The 19,549-nt window shown below is 36.3% G+C and overlaps 1 protein-coding gene across 7 annotated transcripts in view; it reads right to left on the bottom strand.

Annotated features, from left to right (window-relative positions):
- EPS15 (epidermal growth factor receptor pathway substrate 15) overlaps positions 1–19,549 on the bottom strand; it is a 145,516-nt gene that overhangs the window by 85,242 nt on the left and 40,725 nt on the right. For 4 of the 7 annotated variants that reach the window (XM_040231197.1, XM_040231198.1, XM_040231195.1 and 1 more), the window contains exons 6-11: positions 19,308–19,373; positions 18,047–18,172; positions 16,068–16,127; positions 4,604–4,693; positions 3,495–3,640; positions 1,719–1,875 (exon numbers count right to left, since the gene is read on the bottom strand). In XM_040231197.1, coding sequence (XP_040087131.1) covers positions 1,719–1,875; positions 3,495–3,640; positions 4,604–4,693; positions 16,068–16,127; positions 18,047–18,172; positions 19,308–19,373 — 645 coding nt within the window. Of the gene's footprint in view, positions 1–1,718; positions 1,876–3,494; positions 3,641–4,492; positions 4,694–16,067; positions 16,128–18,046; positions 18,173–19,307; positions 19,374–19,549 lie in introns of all 7 variants that reach the window. The other 3 variants (XM_040231194.1, XM_040231192.1, XM_040231193.1) reach the window with 1 other exon arrangement.

Raw genomic sequence — 19,549 nt, 5'->3', positions numbered from 1 at the left:
GTAGAGTTAAGAAACTGACAGTACAAGAAAGGCGAAAAGCAGAGTGCTGCAGAATGGAAAAAATAGTCCAAACTAGAAAAAACACAGAAAGGAAAGCAACGTTCAAAAAAGGATTAGTCAAAGCTGCAAAAATGCAGTTCTAAAAAAATTAGATTATAAAGAGAAAACAGATTATTTGAATGACAAAACAAATGCAAATTTTAACTTTTAAGGTTAAAATTATTTGTTATAGGTAAGACAGGTGATAAAATCCCATTTTAATGAATACTGGTATCTCACATAGAAGTATCTATGCTCTAGTGAATGGACTTTACTAAATCTGCTAAACTGAAAATTCTGTACAGCAGATGCAACTCAAAGTGTCTACTAATTAGAGCCTTTGATGAACAAACATAATTTGCTTCAGAAAGTTCTGCTGTATGTGTACTCTGTGTTGGTGGGAGATTCAGTGGGTATAAAATGCAGGGGGCAAGGGAAAGAAAACAGTCTATATAGGTGAAAGAAGATGAAACAACACATCATTCCATAACTGAGGTACAGTTATAGCAGGGGGAATAAATACAAGTTTGTAATCTTTATCTTTCCAGGTGGCATCACTTTTAGCCTTCTCCAACTTAGGGAATCCATGTCCTACATCAAAATAAATCTCAAAAATTCACAAACTGCTCCTCCCCAAACACTGACAAAGCAGATTATCAAACAGTAACTTTACTTGAAAATAAGAATAAAAACTCTTACACATAACTTCTATACTTAGTGGCCATAAATTTCCATTTAGTTGAGTAGGAGAAAATAATCTAATTTTGATTTATTTGATTTGTTAAAATGGGATTTTTAAACCTATGCAACAAAATTAATGCAAAATAGTATACTGACAATTTTAAAGAGAACTCTCCTCATATCAAATATATGACAACTCCTATATATATAACTTTAAAGAATCACCACAGTCATGGTTACTTTGTAGGTCACAAAAAATTTAAAGATATGAAGTTCATAGTTTTAAGGCAAATAGCCACTAGAGTAGGCAGGCTCTTTTAAAGCTCTATTACAAGGCCAAGGTATTATAAACCACAATATTAGGAAGTGTTTCTAGATGAGAAAAGAAAAATCAAGATACAATATTACTAAAACATGTAGTTTTGAAAATCCCCACTACTGGCCAGAACCAAAAGTAGCTAAAACCTGTTTCTAACTGTTCAGATATGAAATGTGGTTGCATGTTCAGAAATAGAGGTCATCCATATGGCAAAAGCCACGCAGGTTTTTTCCTCAAAAAGTTTTTCTTTTCTTTTTATGTAAAATCAACAAGTAATCATAATCTCTTAGGTTTTATTTTCAAATTCGTATTGCTTTCTCCAAGTGTGAATTATCAAATGAAACATAATAATTTAATTCTTATAGATCTCATTTAAAATCAGCACTCTATTAATAAAAATAAATTCACAAATCCAAGAGGGGAAAAACAAGATCAAATTTTTCCAATTTTCAGAAAACATGGTTGCCATACGTGTGATGAATGATGGGAAGAATGAGCTATAGCCCAAGGATATCATACAAGGCATTGAACATATTTATAGGTACAAATTAAACTACAAACAGTATACTGCTCTGTTTCTAGCCAGATACATTTTCTCCACTATTCCATACAAACTGAGTTTGTCATCTGACACAGCATTTGTTTCTGTTAACCGCATTAAGGTTTTAAGCTGTCTTACCTTTTGTAAAGTGGCCCTATCGGATGGTGGGATCATCTCAGGAGTAAGACTGTGAGGAGGATCAATGCCCTTTATTAACTTCTGATTGATTAAGTGAAAAGCCAAGGCAAATTGATCTTTTGAAAGCTTCCCACAGTTCTTTGTGTCACATAATGCCCTGTGCAAATAAACAAAATGAACAGTATATAAATGCCACAACGAATATTCTAAAAATCCAGGGGAAAATGACTATGTAGCTTTAAAATAATCATCATCTGAATTAAAAAAGAGTCACACCAACTCATGGCTAGCCCAAAACTCACTAACATGTTAGAAGAGAGATATTAGCTATTAATAAAATGGTAAGAAAGAGAGACCATTCACCTTGGTGCTGAACAGGGGGGTCTATAATTTGGGTTTGCTCTATGCTTTCTTATTGATTTCCAGAATCACTACAGAGTAAAAGTTGTGGTGGGCCAATATTCTCTGCTCCCAACATTTTAAACATTAAAAGATGTTAAATAAAACCTAAAGTTTTAACAAATTTGGTTCGTTTCATGCCATTAGAATGATTATAAAACAAGCAAAACACCCTGTGTCAGCTTGTTTCCTGTAACTTTTGAAGTAGGAGGATATAAGGTCCCCAAGTCAAAGAAAAACAATAGCTGCAAATGGAGATCACGTGTGGAAAGAAGGCAGCAATCTGGAAACCTTTAGAAAATCACTTGAAGAGAAACAGCAATGTTTTATTCTATTTGCTTTTTCCTTCTTCTTTCTATTTTTTAAAACTCAGCTTTCTAAAGTTCTGATCTGAATGATTCACCAAAAACCAACGTGGCCTAACAAAAAGACTACAGACTATGGTGTCAAAGAAACCTTGAATTCCACTTTTCTACTTATTTCTTCTTATGAAGTTGGCCGTATTTTTTAACCTCTCCAAGCCTAAGTTTCTTTATCTACAAAGTGGAGATAACATCCATCTTGCAAAGTTACTGTGAGAATTAAAGACAAAGTACATAAGAAGTTTGGGCATAATGGGAAGCCCATGACAGCTGCCATTTATTCAGCATAGTGCCCAGCCTAGGATCTACTGTCCTTTGTTCTTTTCTATGTTCCTTTTTGCAACTATGTGGTACCATTTTTGATGTCTGCCCCTTGAAGCCTCATGATAACTAACCTCAGTATAATGAGACAGATTGGCAGCAGGCTCACTATAAAGCATTTTCATTATATATTATCTCATTTAATGTGAAATTCACTAAAGACACTAAAGTTCATCACTTTTAAGGACCAAGTGTGTAGTTCCCATGTAATGATGTAAGTATACATATATCCTACAGAATTATACAATAATGCTTTCAAGATTCTGCTTTTTAATACTGTTTAAATTTCAGAATTTTGGATTCTCCTTTAAAAACTGAAGTTTAATAGTTGATATAAACCAACGCTGGATTTTAACATCTAATAACTGACACTGTCAACCTCATAAAATTATAGGTAACCTATCTTCAAGCTTTTGTCCACTACTCAGAAGAAATCATCAAGAGGGAGGGGATATATGTATAATTATGGCTGATTTGCGCTATCCTATGGCAGAAACCAATACAACACTGTAAAGCAATTCTCCAATTAAAAAATAAATTTATTAATAATAAAATCATCAGACAAAAGTTTCACTACAAAGTTCTAAAACAAAAACTGTCCTACTTACTAATGCCTAAAATATTAATAAGAATGTACAAAAGTAGAGCTGATACAGAACCATTATTTGTTTTTTAAATCAGCTTAAAGTCTTACCAAATATGGGCTAGTAAGGCAGAAGGTAAGCCTGTCTTCAGGAAGATTTCACGGACTTCCAATCCTGACACAAATCCATCCATATCTTTATCAGTTTTCAAGAAGATTTCATCATATTTAGCTTTTTCTGCAGGGGATACAATCCACTACAGGAAAAAAATACATATATATATATGTATTTTTGCCAAAATGAAACAAACTTTCAAGTGTCCCCTTTCAAGTCATGACGGTATCTGTCACAAATTCTCAGCAACTCTATCCCACTAACTATACCAACAGTGTGTCACTTCTATCACACCCCAACTGAAATGCTGTGATGAAGAGAAAATTACAGGAAAAAAATATAGGTTAGATACAGGGCCTATATTTACAGATGCCCATTTTATTTTGTTTTAATAATGAGTAAATTCAAGCACAGTTAACTCTTGACTTATGAATGACCATATTAATATATGTAACTGGGAGAGTTTGTAAAAAGACTCAGATAATTCTAAATCTCCATTTTTTTACAGTTTCATTCTGCATTCTTAACTGTAGCCGAACAGTTAGGAATCAGGTGGCTGATTTGCATATTCTGTCATTATTTTCCTTCACTCAACCTAACAAGAAGCTGGCTACAGGAAAAAAAGTCCTTGGACAACACAAAAATGGATAATTTGACCCCAAAGAATCAAGAGTTAACTTGAGATTAAACAAACAAAACATCTAATAACTATGCCAGGGCAAGCATGCCAGATTAACACAGTGTATCTTCTATCTCCAACTTGAATTCCAGGTAGATCAAGGCAAAGCCAACGAAACATCCATATGACCTAAGTAAGGCCAAATACAGGAGAGGATTATCTGTCTTCTCTAGGACATCACATTAGACAAGTTCAACCAGAGGGAGCCCTGAAGTTTGATCCCTTTGATTGTTCCTTCTATCTTCATCAAGCGATCAGTTGTTAAATGCCATGCACTTTTTTTTTTTAAGTCGTTTAACAATGATAAATCTATACCTGTCTTAACGGTGCTTTGGTAGGTAAAATGCCTACTGGTGGGAAAGAGTGGTAAGATTCCTTGGCTGATGCTGAAGAGGGGATCAACCACATAGGGCCTGATATACTGACCGTTTTCCTCTTAGAAGGTGGCACCAAGGCTGGAGGCAAGGACATTGGCACAGGTTCTTTCTCCAGTGCGCAGTATACCAAAAACATGGCCTTGAAAACAGATGAACCAGAGTCATATATATTAAAACCACTTAACAACATCCACCCACGAATTAATTTTTGTTCAACAAAAAGCATATTCAAGCTGCCTCAAATCCTTTTATTAAGAAATTAAGCTGGGAAGGAAAGAAAGAGGAAAAAAGGGAGAGATGAAAGGAAGGAGGGATAAAAGGAAATAAATTAAAACTAAGCAACTTTTAGGAAGATATCTGAGCAGTAAAGACTCAGACACACACCCTTCAACTACAAGTCTTATAATGTCTAATGAAAACAACCTGGGGGAAAAAATATTTGCAAAGAAAGAACTTCCTTAATATATAAAGAATTCCTACAGATTAACAGAAAAAAAAAAAAAAACACAAAATCCAGTAGGAAAATGTATTAACAGACAATTTCTATAAAAGTAAATACTACAATTGGCCCATCCTTTAACTTACAAAAATATGCTCACTTTCACTCACAAGAAAACAGAAAGTTAAAACTATATGAAAAACATCCTTTCCCATCGATCGACAAAAGTCCAAAGTTTCATAACACAATTTTGTTAACTACAATGGGCAAACAGACACTCTCGTACATTGCTAGTGAAAGCTCACACTAGTACCAAGCCTATTGTAAGGCATTTTGGCAACATCTACCAAATTATTGACTTCCCATTTGGCTCAGCAATCTGTTATCTGGGAATCTATCTTTACATATTCTCTACCTATCTACACAGGAAAGGCTGTATGAAACAGGTTATTAATTGAAGAACTGTTTATATCAGCACTTAAGTGCTCATCAACAGAAGACTGGTTTAAAAGACTGGTATATCCATACAATGAAATACTATCAAACCTAAAAAAAAAACAACAAAAACCCACCAAACCCATGGGAAATATTCTGTACCTTAACTGCAGTGGTACCTTCACAGAAATATACAATTGTCAAAACTCATCAAATTATATATTTAAATTGAATGCAATTCATGGTATGTAAAGTAGTCCTCAAGAAAGCCGACCAGAAAAAAAGAATCATTGAGCACTTTGTGTGAAAAGATATCCAAAATACAATGTTAACATGAAATTAAGTACAGTGTTGAACAGTGTGTATGTATAACAGTGTATAATCTTTGCAGTAACAGGATAATAGTTACTCAAATTTGTTTCAGTTTGCATTAAGAAATTCAAGGGGTATAAACAAAGGCAGGATACATAAGAATATATAGAGTAGGTGTAAATGGAGCAGTTGAGGGCAAGGATGAGATGGATATTTTTTTCCACTGAATATGCTTTTATATTGAACTGATTTATGAACCATGAAACTATTTTACCTATTAAAATTTATTTTTAATTATAAAATACAAAAAAAAAAAAAAAAACCCACAAACTTTCTATTCTCAAAAGCTTGAATCACCAGAAACAAAACAATCTGGCTAGCACATACTTTCAACCAAATTTACAATATATGTGAATATATTAGCTTGGCACTGAGTTAAAAGAAGTGAATAACATGCACATTAAAGGTCAGCATTCCTCTTGTACAGATGGGAGTCATTTCCTGGAAAAGTGGACACTTGAAGCAAAAAAGCTATGTCAGCCATCTGCTGCCAATAGACAACACATTTTTTTTAAAGTTAAAAAAAGTATTGCTAAGTTCATGTCGCCTTGAAAATAGTTTTCCTGACAACTGAAGTCAAAATTTTTTCCACCAAATAAAACAGAAAAAGTGAACAGTATGCTGTTATGATTATGTTTGATTTCCTATTATATTGTACTTAATCTTAATCAGTGTATCATTAAAACTAATACAGCAACTGAATCCAATTACGTACACTTGTCAAAAACAAAACACACACACACACAAAGAAAACAAAACCTCTTTCCCCCAAAACCTGGCCAGCAACTAGTTTTTAAACTGACAAGTTCTAGGTACTAGCAAACACATTGGCACAGCTAGAGAGAGACACTTAACTAAGAAGCATTTCAAACATGATTTCAAGGTAAAAGCATCAAAACTAAACCTAAGCTTACTCAGAGATATAGACAAGAGGAAAAGAGGGTACTTTTGTTTCACTGCTGCAGTCAATTACCACTAGTGGCTCACTTTCTTTTTTTTCATCCTCTATGCTTTTAGAGGGTATTTCTCAAAATTTAGTGGCCACCAGAAACACCTGGAGGGTTTGTTAAAACACAGGTTTTTCAACCCAACCCCAGTGACTCTTATTCAATTAGTCTGAGGTTAACGCCTGAGAATTTGCATTTCTAGTAAGTTAACTGGCGACACTGATGTTATTTATGGGAGACCATACTTTGAGAATCAGTATTTTAGGAGTTTCCTAAGGAGTTCTGGTTGCTCATTGGTTTACTCAATCAGCTCAACTGCCAACATCTAGTAACAGCAATCTAGGATGAAAATATCAGGTGTTTTTTTGTCTTCCAAGTCATACATGCTTCCCTCATCAATTTAGTTCAATAAATCATTTACTGAAAAGTTTCTTGCCACCAAACACTGTACTAGGCATTACAAATACAAAAGTAAAGGGATCTTTCATTTTAACAATCCAACAGAAGGAGCAAACAAGTGAAACATAAATTTCAATGCAATGTGAACAAGTTGAGAGAGATTCTTAATAATTCTCTAAGTCCCCAAAACTCTTCATATAATGAGGATACAACAAATAATGCTGACAAAAATTTCGCCACTTTCAGTCTAAGAACTTATGTAACAGAAAAATTTAAGAATGTAAAAATGAATAAATAAATAGGAAGACAGAATATAAGGTAAGAGTCATGAGTATCTTTCTCCAAGGAGGAAGGAAGGAAAAGGGGGAAATGACAGTGCAGAAACTTTGCAAACACAGCCTCAACCAAGTGATGAAGGTTAATATTACCAGTGATGGCATGTGGACATCATGTACCCTGTGCCCCACTTGCCAATAAAAGTGATGAGAGAGGTATTCTACATCTGTGGTATTCTTTTCAAAAACTCATACCCTCCGGTTAATTATGAGAAAAACACTTATTTCTAGATTGGAAGACATTCCACAAGATACCTAGCTAGTACTCCTAGATAATGTTAAAAGTTATAGGAAAAAAGGAAACACTGAGAAACTATCAAAGACCAGAGAGACTGAGAATACATGGCAATTAAATGTAGTGTGGCAGCCCAGACGGAATCCAAGAACTGAAAGGAAACACTGCTGCTGCTGCTAAGTCACTTCAGTCGTGTCCGACTCTGTGCGACCCCATAGATGGCAGCCCACCAGGCTCCCAAGTCCCTGGGATTCTCCAGTCAAGAACACTGGAGTGGGTTGCCATTTCCTTCTCCAATGCAAGAAAGTGAAAAGTGAAAGTGAAGTCGCTCAGTCATGTCCAACTCTTCGAGACCCCATGGACTGCAGCCTACCAGGCTCCTCCGTCCATGGGATTTTCCAGGCAAGAGTACTGGAGTGGGGAGCCATCGCCTTCTCTGAAAGGAAACACTGGTGAATTGCAAATAAGGTCTAGAGTTCAATTAACAGTAATGTACCAATGTTGTTTTTAGTTTTGACGTAAGTACCATGACAATATAATATGTTAATATTGTAAGAGAAGTGGGGTGAGGGGTATTGAGGAAGTCTCTGTATTTTATCTACAACTTTTCTAAAATTTAAAGCCTTTCTAAAATTTAATAAACATAAAAACAAATCAAAATCAGCATGATCTAGAAGGCCCAGGTTCAGCTCTCGCTCTGTCACTAACCAAGCTGTGCTTAAAGCAGCTAATGTACAGGATCTTGCTCAACTCTAAAATCTATGATAAAAGCATAAGCTCATTTACCAAATATTAAATTATTAAATTTAAGGGTCTTCACTTTAAGTTTAAAAACCGTGGTTTCAGACTGAATAAAACAAAGAAATGGGACTGCACACTGACAGAACTCATTCCAACAAAGGGAACAATAAACTTTAACATAATTATTAGTCATTTCCCAATATCATAATTTTTTTATTTATTTTATTTTTGGTTGCGCTGGGTCTTTTGCAGCACATGGGCTCAGTAAGTGCAGCATGTAGAGCCCGTGGACTTCAGGATTTGTGGCGCACAGGCTCAGTGGTTGCAGCAGTGGACTCAGTAGCAAGACCCAAGCTGTGGCACCTAGATTTAGTTACTCTGCAACATGTAGAATCTTCTTGGACAAGGGATCAAACCCATGTTGTCCCCTGTATTGGCAGGCAGGTTCTTATTCTCTGTACCATGAGGGAAGCCCCCACGATTTTATATATTATGGTATTTTGAGTTTTCAAACAGATACCAGAGAGGAAAATTTGACTCTTTCACAAAATGTCCACTTAATGCCATATCAGACATTCTCCTCAGCTAAGTAAGTCAGAAGTAAAACTCAGGAAGATGTACTTCCAATATCCTTATACTCTAGTCATATAATTCACTCATGAGCAAACAGAATACTGGTAATAGTCATTGACATTTTAAAAATCTGCATTCAAGGATGTAGAAATTATTTTTTGCCATCTTATTTTTGTGTGTATACGTACACACATGACTGCAGTCACCATCAGCAGTTATTCTGCAGCCTGGCACTGCAGCCATGAAATGAAGAGACACTTGCTCTGTGGAAGAAAAGCTATGATAAACTTAGACAGTGTACTGAAAGGCAAAGATCACTTTGCAGACAAAGGGCCATATAGTCAAAGCTGTGGTTTTTCTAGTAGTCAGCTATGGATGTGAGAGTTGGCCCATAAAAATGGCAAGGCACTGAAGAATTGATGCTTTCGAATTGTGGTACTGGAGAAGACTCTTAAGAGTCTCTTGGACTACAAGGAGATCAAACCAATCAATCCTAAAGAAAATCAAGCCTGACTAGTCATTAAAGGGACTGGTGGGTGCTGAAGCTGAAGTTCCAATACTCTGGCCACCTGATGTGAAGAGGTGACTCATTAGAAAAGATCCTGCTGCTGGGAAAGATTAAAGGCAAAAGGAGAAGGCAGCAGTAGAGGATGAGACGGCCAGACAGCATCATCAACTCAATAGAGATGCACCTGAACAAACTCTGGGAGATAGTGAAGGACAGGGAAGCCTGGTGTGCTGTAGTTCATGGGGTTGCAAAGGGTCAGACACGATTTAGCAACTGAACAACCACAACAATATGTACATAACCATCTCAAAAGTCATTTTATGAACTACAGAAATGATCCCTGAAAGTAGTTTCCAAAGTCATTTTAATTGTGGCCAGAACACCCAAGGCATGACAAGGCCTAACCTTTACAAATTTAGTTAAAAGAAAAAAAGAAAAACTCCACCAAGGTACTCTAGATTCTGGATTTTTAACTAAAGCACTAGATTTCAGAGAATATGAAAAGCATTTACCTTTGCAAAGAAATAAGTACTGTTGACTAAAAGTTCACATACAACAGAAGCTGTAAAAGAATATCTCACTATCTTCAACTTTATTTATTCTAATTAAAAAAGTAAACCAACCCAAAAATCCCACCTATGCTATAAAAGGAAAGAAAGAATTTGGTTTGGTTACGAATTTTAAAGATTAAGTCTTGAACATAAAGACTCAGGTTCAACCAAATTTTGGTTCATTAATGAAATAAGAAGCTATTGTTTTTAAAAATCCATATTGTACTTCAACAAAACAAATTAGAATTTCTTATGAACTTCATTTTTATTTATTCCCATTCAAAAAATAAACACACACTTTGGCTCTGGGACAATTGCCTGCATGTGGCCACATACGCAGGAGAAAAGCACTCCAGTCTGCACCCTTACACCTGAATAGGGGCAGTGCAGACTTTTATCTGGGATGTTTTTTTCTTAAATAGCACCACAGAGCCTTCCTTTTCAGAACACTCTCACGTGGTTTACTCTCTACTTTCTCAGGGTTTGCCAAAGACGGCTGTATCTAGGTTGCATTAGGAAGACTTGATAACAAGGCTCTCAGGACCTCTGTGCTCTGTTCCTGCTAGAGTGCCCAGTGAGGAAGAGAAGACAAGATGTTGGAATAGAAGACCTTGAGCTTACTCCTCCACAGGAACATCAACATGACAACTAACCACTGAACAATCATCAATAAAAAAGACTGGAAAATAAAAAAAATATTCTACATCCAAACACAAAAAGAAAATCAGAATAAGACAGTAGGAGGGGCACATCTGCTATATAACCAAATCCCACACCTCTGGATGGGAGACTCACAACCTGAATATAATCATATAGCAGAAGATCTCCCGAGAGAGCTCTGAGCCCCACATAAGGCTCCCTGGTCTGGGAGTCTGGCATCAGTAGGAGTCGTCCCCAGAGCCCTTGGCTTGGAAGGTCAGCGAGTCTTACTCTACAGGACTGGGGGAAACAGAGACTACACTCTTGGAGGGTGCACCCAAGGTCTCATGTGCACTAGGAATCAAGGAAAAGCAGTAAATTCATAGAAGCCGAGGCCAGACCTAACTGTTGGTCATGGAGGGTCTCCCACCGAAGTAGGGGGTGGGTATGGCTCTCTCTTAGAACACAAAAGCTAATGACAAATATATCCAGAAGATATCTTGCTTGGGACATTAGCACCAAGACCTGACCAAGCCAATAGCCTGTAGGCTCCAGTGTTGGGATGCCTCAGGCCAAACAACGAACAGGGCAGGAACACAGTCCCATCCATCAAAAGACAGGCAGCCTAAAGACTTCCTGAGACCACAACCACCTCTAGACACACTCCTTGACATGGCACTGTACACCAAAGAGCCAAGATCCAATTCCACCCATCAGTGGGCAGAAACCTGCCCCTAACCACTAGGAAGCTAGACCAGCCTCACCCAACAGGGGTCAAACACCAGAAGCAAGAAATATACAGTGCCACAGCCTACACAACTGAGTCTGCAAACACAGGTCAGAACCTACCCTGGGACCAACTGGTTCCTGGCCACTGTGATGAGAGGGGAGTATACGGCTGGTACACGGAGGACATCCTCTACAGAAGGCCACTTCTCCAATATCGAGAAATATAACTAACTTTCCACATACATAAAAATACAAATAGAACTTTAGACAAAAGGAGATGGCACAGGATTATGTTCCAGACAAAGGAACAAGATAAAACCCCATAAAAACAACTAAGTGACATGGAGATAGGTAATCTACCCGAGAGAGAGTTCAGAGTAATGATCGCAAAGATGATCCAAGAACCTGGGAAAAGAATTCAAGCATAAAGCAAGAAGTTACAGTAAGTTTTTAACAAATAATTAGAAAAAATAAAGAACCAAAGATAGTTGAAGAATACAATAACTGAAATAAAAAATAAACTAGAAGGAATCAATATAAGAATAAATAGTGCAGAAGAATGGATAAGGGAGCTGAAAGAGTACTGGAAATCACTGCCATGGAACAGAGTAAAGAAAAAAGACTGAAAAGAAATGAGGACAGTTTAAGAAACCTCTGGGACAATGTCAATCACAGCAACTTTGCATTATAGGGATCCCAGAAGGAGAAGAGAGAGAAAGGCCCTGAGAAGATAATACTTACAGAGATAACAGCTGAAAACTCCCCTAACATGGGAACGGAAGCAGTCACTCAAGTCCAGGAAGCACAGAGAGTACCATACAGCATCAACCCAAGGAGGAACATGCTGAGACATAGTAATCAAACTGACAAAAATTAAAGAGAAAGAAAAAATATTAAAACTAACAAGCAAAAAGCAACAAATGACATACAAGGATATCTCCATAAAGTTATCAGCTGAGTTTTCAGCAGAAACTTTACAGACAGAAGAGAGTGGCATGATACATTTAAAGGGAAAAGGGAAAAGCCTACAACCAAGAATACTCTGCTCAGCAAGGCTCTTGTTCAGATTTGATGGAGAAATCAAAAGCTTTACAGACAAAGCAAAAGCAAAAAAGAATTTAGTACCACCAAACCAGCATTATGACAAATGCTAAAGGAACTTCTCTAGGTGGAACAGAAAAGGCCACAATGAGAAACAAGAAAATTAGGAAATGGGAAAGCTCACTGGTAAAGGCAAACCTAGAGTAAAGGTGGGAAATCATCCACACAAATATGGTATCTAAACCAAAAATCATGATGAGAGTACAAAAGCAAGGTATCTGAAATGCATTTGAACTAAAGAGGTCAGCAACTTAAAACAATCATGGAAATATATATAGACTGCTATATCAAAACTTTATGGGAACTGCAAACCAAAAAATCTATAATTCATATATAAACAAAAAAAAAAGGAATCCAAACACAACACTAAAGAAAGTCATCAAATCACAAGAGAACAAAAGAGAAAAGGAAGAAAAAAGACCTACAAAGACAAAAAAACAATTAACAGAAACAGCAATAAGAACATACATAGCAATGATTACCTTAAATGAAAATAGATTAAATGCTCCATCCAAAAGACACAGACTAACTGAATGGATACAAAAACAAGACCCATATATATGCTGTCTACAAGAGATTTGCTTCAGATCTTGAGACACATACAGACTGAAAGTGAGAAAATGAAAAAAGGTATTCCATGCAAATGGGTATCAGAAGAAAGCTGCAGTACCAATACCCAAATCAGATAAAATAGACTTTAAAATAAAGACTGTTGTAAGAGACAACAAAGGACACTATGTAATGATCAAGGGATCAAGAAGATACAACAACTGTAAATATAAATGCACTCAACATAGGAGTATGTCAATATATATAGTAAATGTTAACAGACATAAAAGGAGAAATTGACAGTAACACAGTAATGGTAGGGAATTTTAACACCCTACTTACATCAACGGACAGATCATCCAGACAAAAATAAATAAGGAAACACAGCCCTTAAATGGCCCATTAGACCAGATGAAACTAACAGTAATAGAGCATTTCATCTGAAAGCAGCAAAACACACATTCTTTTCAAGTGCACATGGAACATTCTCCAGGACAGAACACATGCTGAGCCATAAAGTAAGCCTCAGTAAATTTAAGAAAATTGCAATTGTATCAAGTATGTTTTCCAACCACAATGCTATGAGATTAGAAATCAACTAAGAGAAAACTGCAAAAACCACAAACACATGGAAGCTAACAGTGTTACTAAACAACCAATGGGTCACTGAAGAAATCAAAGAGGAAATAAAATATCTAGAGACAAACGAAAATGAAAAAATGACAAGCTAAAACCTATCAAATGCAGCAAATGCAGTTCTACGAAGGAAGCCTATAGCAACACAAGCTTACCTCAGGAAACCAGAAAAATCTCAAATAAACAACCTAATGTTACAGTTAAAGCAACTAGAGAAATAAGAACAAACAAAACCCAAAGTTAGTAAGAGGAGAGAAATCATAAAGATCAAAGCAGAAATAAATGAAAGAGACTTGCTGCTGCCAAGTCGCTTCAGTCGTGTCCAACTCTGTGCGACCCCATAGACGGCAGCCCACCAGGCTCCCCCATCCCTGGGATTCTCCAGGCAAGAACACTGGAGTGGGTTGCCATTTCCTTCTCCAATGCATAAAAGTAAAAAGTGAAAGTGAAGTCGCTCAGTCGTATCTGACTCTTAGCGACCCCATGGACTGCAGCCCACCAGGCTCCCCCGTTCCTGGGATTCTCCAGGCAAGAACACTGGAGTGGGTTGCCATTTCCTTCTCCAGTGCATGAAAGAGAAAAGAGAAAGGGAAGTCACTCAGTCGTATCTGACTCTTCGCTACCCCATGGACTGCAGCAAGACTACCACAAGCAACCATATGGCAATAAAATGTACAACCTCGAAGAAATGGACAAATTACTAGAAAAATACAATCTCTCAAGACTAAACCAGGGAGAAATAGAAAATATGAATAGACCAAATTTTAAGTACTGAACTTGAATCTGTGATTTAAAAACTCTCAACAAACAAAAATTCAGGGTCAGATAGCTTTACAGGTTCTACCCATAAATTCTACCAACAATTCAGAAAAGAGTAATACCAATCTTTCTTAAACTATTCAAAGAAATTGCAAAGGAAGGAACACATCCGAACTTATTCTATGAGGCCACCATCACCCTGATACCAAAATCAGATGCTGTGTGCTTAGCTGCTCAGTTGTGTCCAACTCTTTGTGACCCCATGGACTGTAACCTGCCAGGCTCCTCAGTCCATGGCGATTCTCCAGGCAATACTGGAGTGGGTTACCAAGCCCTCCCCCAGGGGACCTTACCAACCCAGGGATCAAACCCAGGTCTCCAGCATTGCAGGCGGATTCTTTAGCATCTGAGGCACCAGGGAAGCCCAAAACCAGATGAAGATACCACACACAAAAAAAACATATGATCAGCTCATAGATGCCAAAATAGCTCTTGACAAAATTCAACATTTATAATAAAAACCTATCCAAAAAGTGGGCATAGCAGGAACCTACCTCAACATAATGAAGGCCATATAGGACAAATTCACAGGTAACATAACAGTAAAATGCTGAAAGCATTTCCTCTAAAATCAGGAACAAGACAAGGATGTCCACTCTCATCACTTTTATTCAATATAGCAATAAGAAAAAGAAATAAAAGGAATTCAAATTGGAAAAGAAATAAAACTGTCATTGTTTGCAGATGACATGATACTATACATAGAAAATCCTAAAGACACTATGAGAAAAGATGGCTCTTTTTAAAACATTAATAGGCTACACAAAAATTCAGTTAAACAAAAAACAAGAAGCAAAAATAAGTAAGATCTGGAAAGAGAAAGACACCCAAACACAAACCCAGAAGAGAATAAAATATAGTGCAATTCTGTGGCAAATCTGAAACAACAATTTCTTAGCAAAATAAAGAGAAAAAATTTGAAAAGACTAATTTCCACATAAGACATTAAAGGGGGATTAGAGATTTATCATTCATGAGTTCACCGCAGAATTTCATGTAACCCTTAAGGAAGACATGAAAACAGCTCTCTGAAGAATTAACTATCCATTTACTAAGGATAATATATCTTCGGATAAGATATCTAAACTTTCTCCGCTTCCATATATGAGGTGAAACTGTTGTATTATAAATGTTTTCCTTTAATGAAACATGTGAAAATTTGGGAGTATATTTGAAATAAAGACATTTCACAGCAGAAGTAGGCACTAAGATGCCTGGTCAAGTTGAGATTCAAAAGATTATACTCAGCATCTTTAGAGTGCATTATCCAAAGCATGTATTTTTACGTACCTTAAAGTCAAATAAAATGAAGAGGGCAAAAACATTCACTCTCCATTATCCATTTGCTGAATAATATTTATTGACTATAAATTCTAGGTAAAAATCATCATACCATTAATTTTAAGAGAAATGTAGTTTTCCTCTAAAGATAAACAAAAATGGGAAATTTTCACTTGAGGAAACCATTAAGATATTTAAAATTTGGAAAGCATTAGGTTACTTACAACGGCAAACTCATCTCTGTCAAGCATTCCATCATGGTCAATATCACTCAATTCCCAAACCTTAAAAAGAAAAGAACTGGTTAAGATTAACATCATTTCATTTCATGTGCTAATTGTATGTATCAAATATATATTTGGAGGAAAAAGTTTTTCCTAAACATTATAAAATCTATTTTTCTGAGAAATTTCAATTATGCCAAGCATCTTATTACATCACTAATAGAATTTCTGTAAAAAAAAAGTTAATAATAATTCTTAATATCAAGTAGTTTTAAACAGAAATCACTTTGCAAATTTTTAAAGAAAATGTTTTGCTCCTCTCAACTAAGAAAACAATTATGTAACACAGTACTTTAAACAACTTTTTGATGCTTGAACTGTGGTGTTAGAGAAGACTCTTGAAAATCCTTTGGACTGCAAGGACATCAAACCAGTCAATCCTAAAGGAACTCAGTCCTCAATATTCATTGAAAGGACTGATGCTGAAGTTGAAGCTCTAATACTCTGGCCACCTGATGCAAAGAGCTGACTCATTGGAAAAGACCCTGATGCTGGGAAAGACTGAGGGCAGGAGGAGAAGGGGACGACAGACATGAGATGGTTGGACGGCATCACCAATTCAATGGACATGAATTTGAGCAAGCTCCAGAAGATGCTACAGTCCATGGGGGTCACAAAGAGTTGGACAAAACTGAGCCACTGAACAACAACTTTAAACAACTACATTTTTTGAAAAACATCACCTCAGTTACTTCATGCAACAACTTCATGTGGTACTGTAAAACCTATTTTAGACCCAAGACTACATGACTTATCTAGGATCATGTAACTTTTACTAAGTAACAGAATCAGTCTTCAATCTGAAGACTTCCAACCAAGTCCATTATTGTTTTCCCTATAACACAGAACTGCTAATTAACTGAAATACACATTCAATGAACATTGTATTATTAATCATTAGCCAACTAATGTCCAGAACATACAGAGAATAAACCTTAAAGAAAGAAAGAAAGAAAGTGAAGTCGCTCAGTTGTGTCCGACTCTTTGCGACCCCATGGACTGTAGCCTAGTCAAAGCTACAGTTTTTCCAGTAGTCGTGTATGGATGTGAGAGTTGGACTACAAAGAAAGCTGAGCACCAAAGAATTGATGCTTTTGAACTGTGGTGTTGGAGAAGACTCTTGAGAGTCCCTTGGACTGCAAGGAGATCCAACCAGTCCATCCTAAAGGAGATTAGTCCTGGGTGTTCATTGGAAGGACTGATGCTGAAGCTGAAACTCCAATACTTTGGCCACCTCATGGGAAAAGTTGACTCACTGGAAAAGAAAAAACTCTGATGCTGGGAGGGATTGGGGGCAGGAGGAGAAGGGGATGACAGAGGATAAGATGGCTGGATGGCATCACCAACTCAATGGACACGAGTCTGAGTGAACTCCAGGAGTTGGTGATGGACAGGGAGGCCTGGCATGCTGTGATTCATGGGGTCGCAAAGAGTCGGACACGGACACAACTGAGCGACTGAACTGAACTGATAAAGGTCTTGATAATGTCAAAGAATTAGTCTTGCAAATATCTAGGAAAGAAATCTAGAAACCCAAGAAGAGAGTAGAAGTTACAATTTCAGAGATGAAACTATTCCTTTAACCAGGCCCCATGATACAGTCATGGAGCAGAGGGAGATGTAGAATACTGATGGTCTCTGGAAATTAAATCAAGGAACTGGGAGGTCAGAGCATACAACCCAAAGACAAAAGGCCTTACCTAGAGGATTATGACAGCTAATTTCAAACACTCATATTTTAGAGGGAATAACCAAAGAAAGAAAGAAACTGGCAATAGTTTTAAGTGAGAGCACAAAAAATTCTGTAATACCACAACTTCAAAATAGGATCTATGTACTGTTTAACAGTGAGCTAAACTGTTCTGGTTTAAAGTAAAATTAAAATACATAAAAGTTACACTTAGAATTTAATATCTTACTCTTCCAAGAATATCCACAGGTAACTTAGAGTTGAGCAACACTGGTTTCACTTTATCACCAGACAGAAATCCATTCACTGGGCATAAACTATCAAAAATTGCATCATATTTGGCCTTATCTTCAGGCTATAATATAAAAAAAGATCGCAAGTTAAATAATGGGGAAAGGAACATAACTGCAGTTATAAACATTAAGTCCTCAAAGACTAGGCAACATTTTTTAAATGATCATTTAAAAAACATATTTCACTTTCATCCAAATATAGTATATAGTAATTTAAAAGTTATTCCACTCAAAAGGTTAGAATCCTCTCCATTCCTTTTGTAACTGAAACATCATCTTTGTCTTTTCTACTGTTAAGTTAAAATCAGGGATTTTAAAATCAAAAGATTTCAGGGATCAAAGGACTTTGAGAAGAGCATCTAGTCTAACCCTCTCAAACAGACCCAAAGCAAAGCAATAACTTCTGTAAGAACCAACAGCCGTTAGTGACATTCTGTGACATTCTAAACACGGCATTAATTACATTTCAAACTCAATTTATTTTTATTTTAAAAAGAAATCCTTGCCAAAGAAATAAACATCATTTCCTTCATTTTTTCCAAAGCAAGATATCTTTTTCCTATCAATAATAAGGTATTTCCTAAAATCCCTGTAAATTATCTGTATAACATAAAAACTATCATTCATGATTTGCCAAGTCAAGACCAGATCCTTACACAACAGCACACAAGGTATACACACCAAAATGGTTTTCTGACAATACTATACATTTATTACAGATTATTTGATCTGCTACATTCTATTTTAAAATTACAATTTTTAAAACCTGTTAAGATAGCTATAACCATTTTGGTGCTTCTAAATAACTATAAGGCAAAATACCCATTTCAGAAAAAGATTTCATAAAGAATTGTTTGTTTTAGAGTCATAAAGAGAATATTTAGTTAAGCAGAACTTTTCAAATAAGAAATAATACCAGTGGGGCAAACTACGTATTCATTAAATATTTTAGTTAATACCAGATTATGACATCACCATTTTTAGTTTACACTACAACAGAAAGGAGATTAAGCCAATACAGTCAAAAAATGACTGACAAAGAATAACATCACTCAAGCAATTTCTAGTACCAGCATTTCCTTCACAGTAAAAAATGAAAGTCTAAAGCACCCTGCAATACATTTTGATAGAAGGGGGAAAGGATTATGTACGTAAGAAGCAAAGTGTGGTAAAAGAATAGTCAAAAAGTTTACTTACTTTCACAGCCCATGGGAGCTCAGCTGCAGAGGTTCCACTGATTAGCAAAGGACTACTGGTATCATGCTAAAAAGGAAAATACAGCACATGAAGGGCTGAAATCCTCATATCAATAAAAAATGAAGAGGAAATCGTCTTTGGATTTAAACACTCAGACAAAATGCTGGATCTCAATATACAAAGGACACTATTTAACATAAACTCAAACTTTCACTGAAGTACAAATGAAACAAAAACTGAAT

Source organism: Oryx dammah, unplaced genomic scaffold (genome assembly GCF_014754425.2).
Source record: "Oryx dammah isolate SB20612 unplaced genomic scaffold, SCBI_Odam_1.1 HiC_scaffold_28, whole genome shotgun sequence".
In the NCBI taxonomy this organism is placed as follows: domain Eukaryota; kingdom Metazoa; phylum Chordata; class Mammalia; order Artiodactyla; family Bovidae; genus Oryx; species Oryx dammah.
The sequence above is the reverse complement of the archived record's forward strand: the minus strand, read 5'-3'. Positions and strand labels throughout refer to the sequence as shown.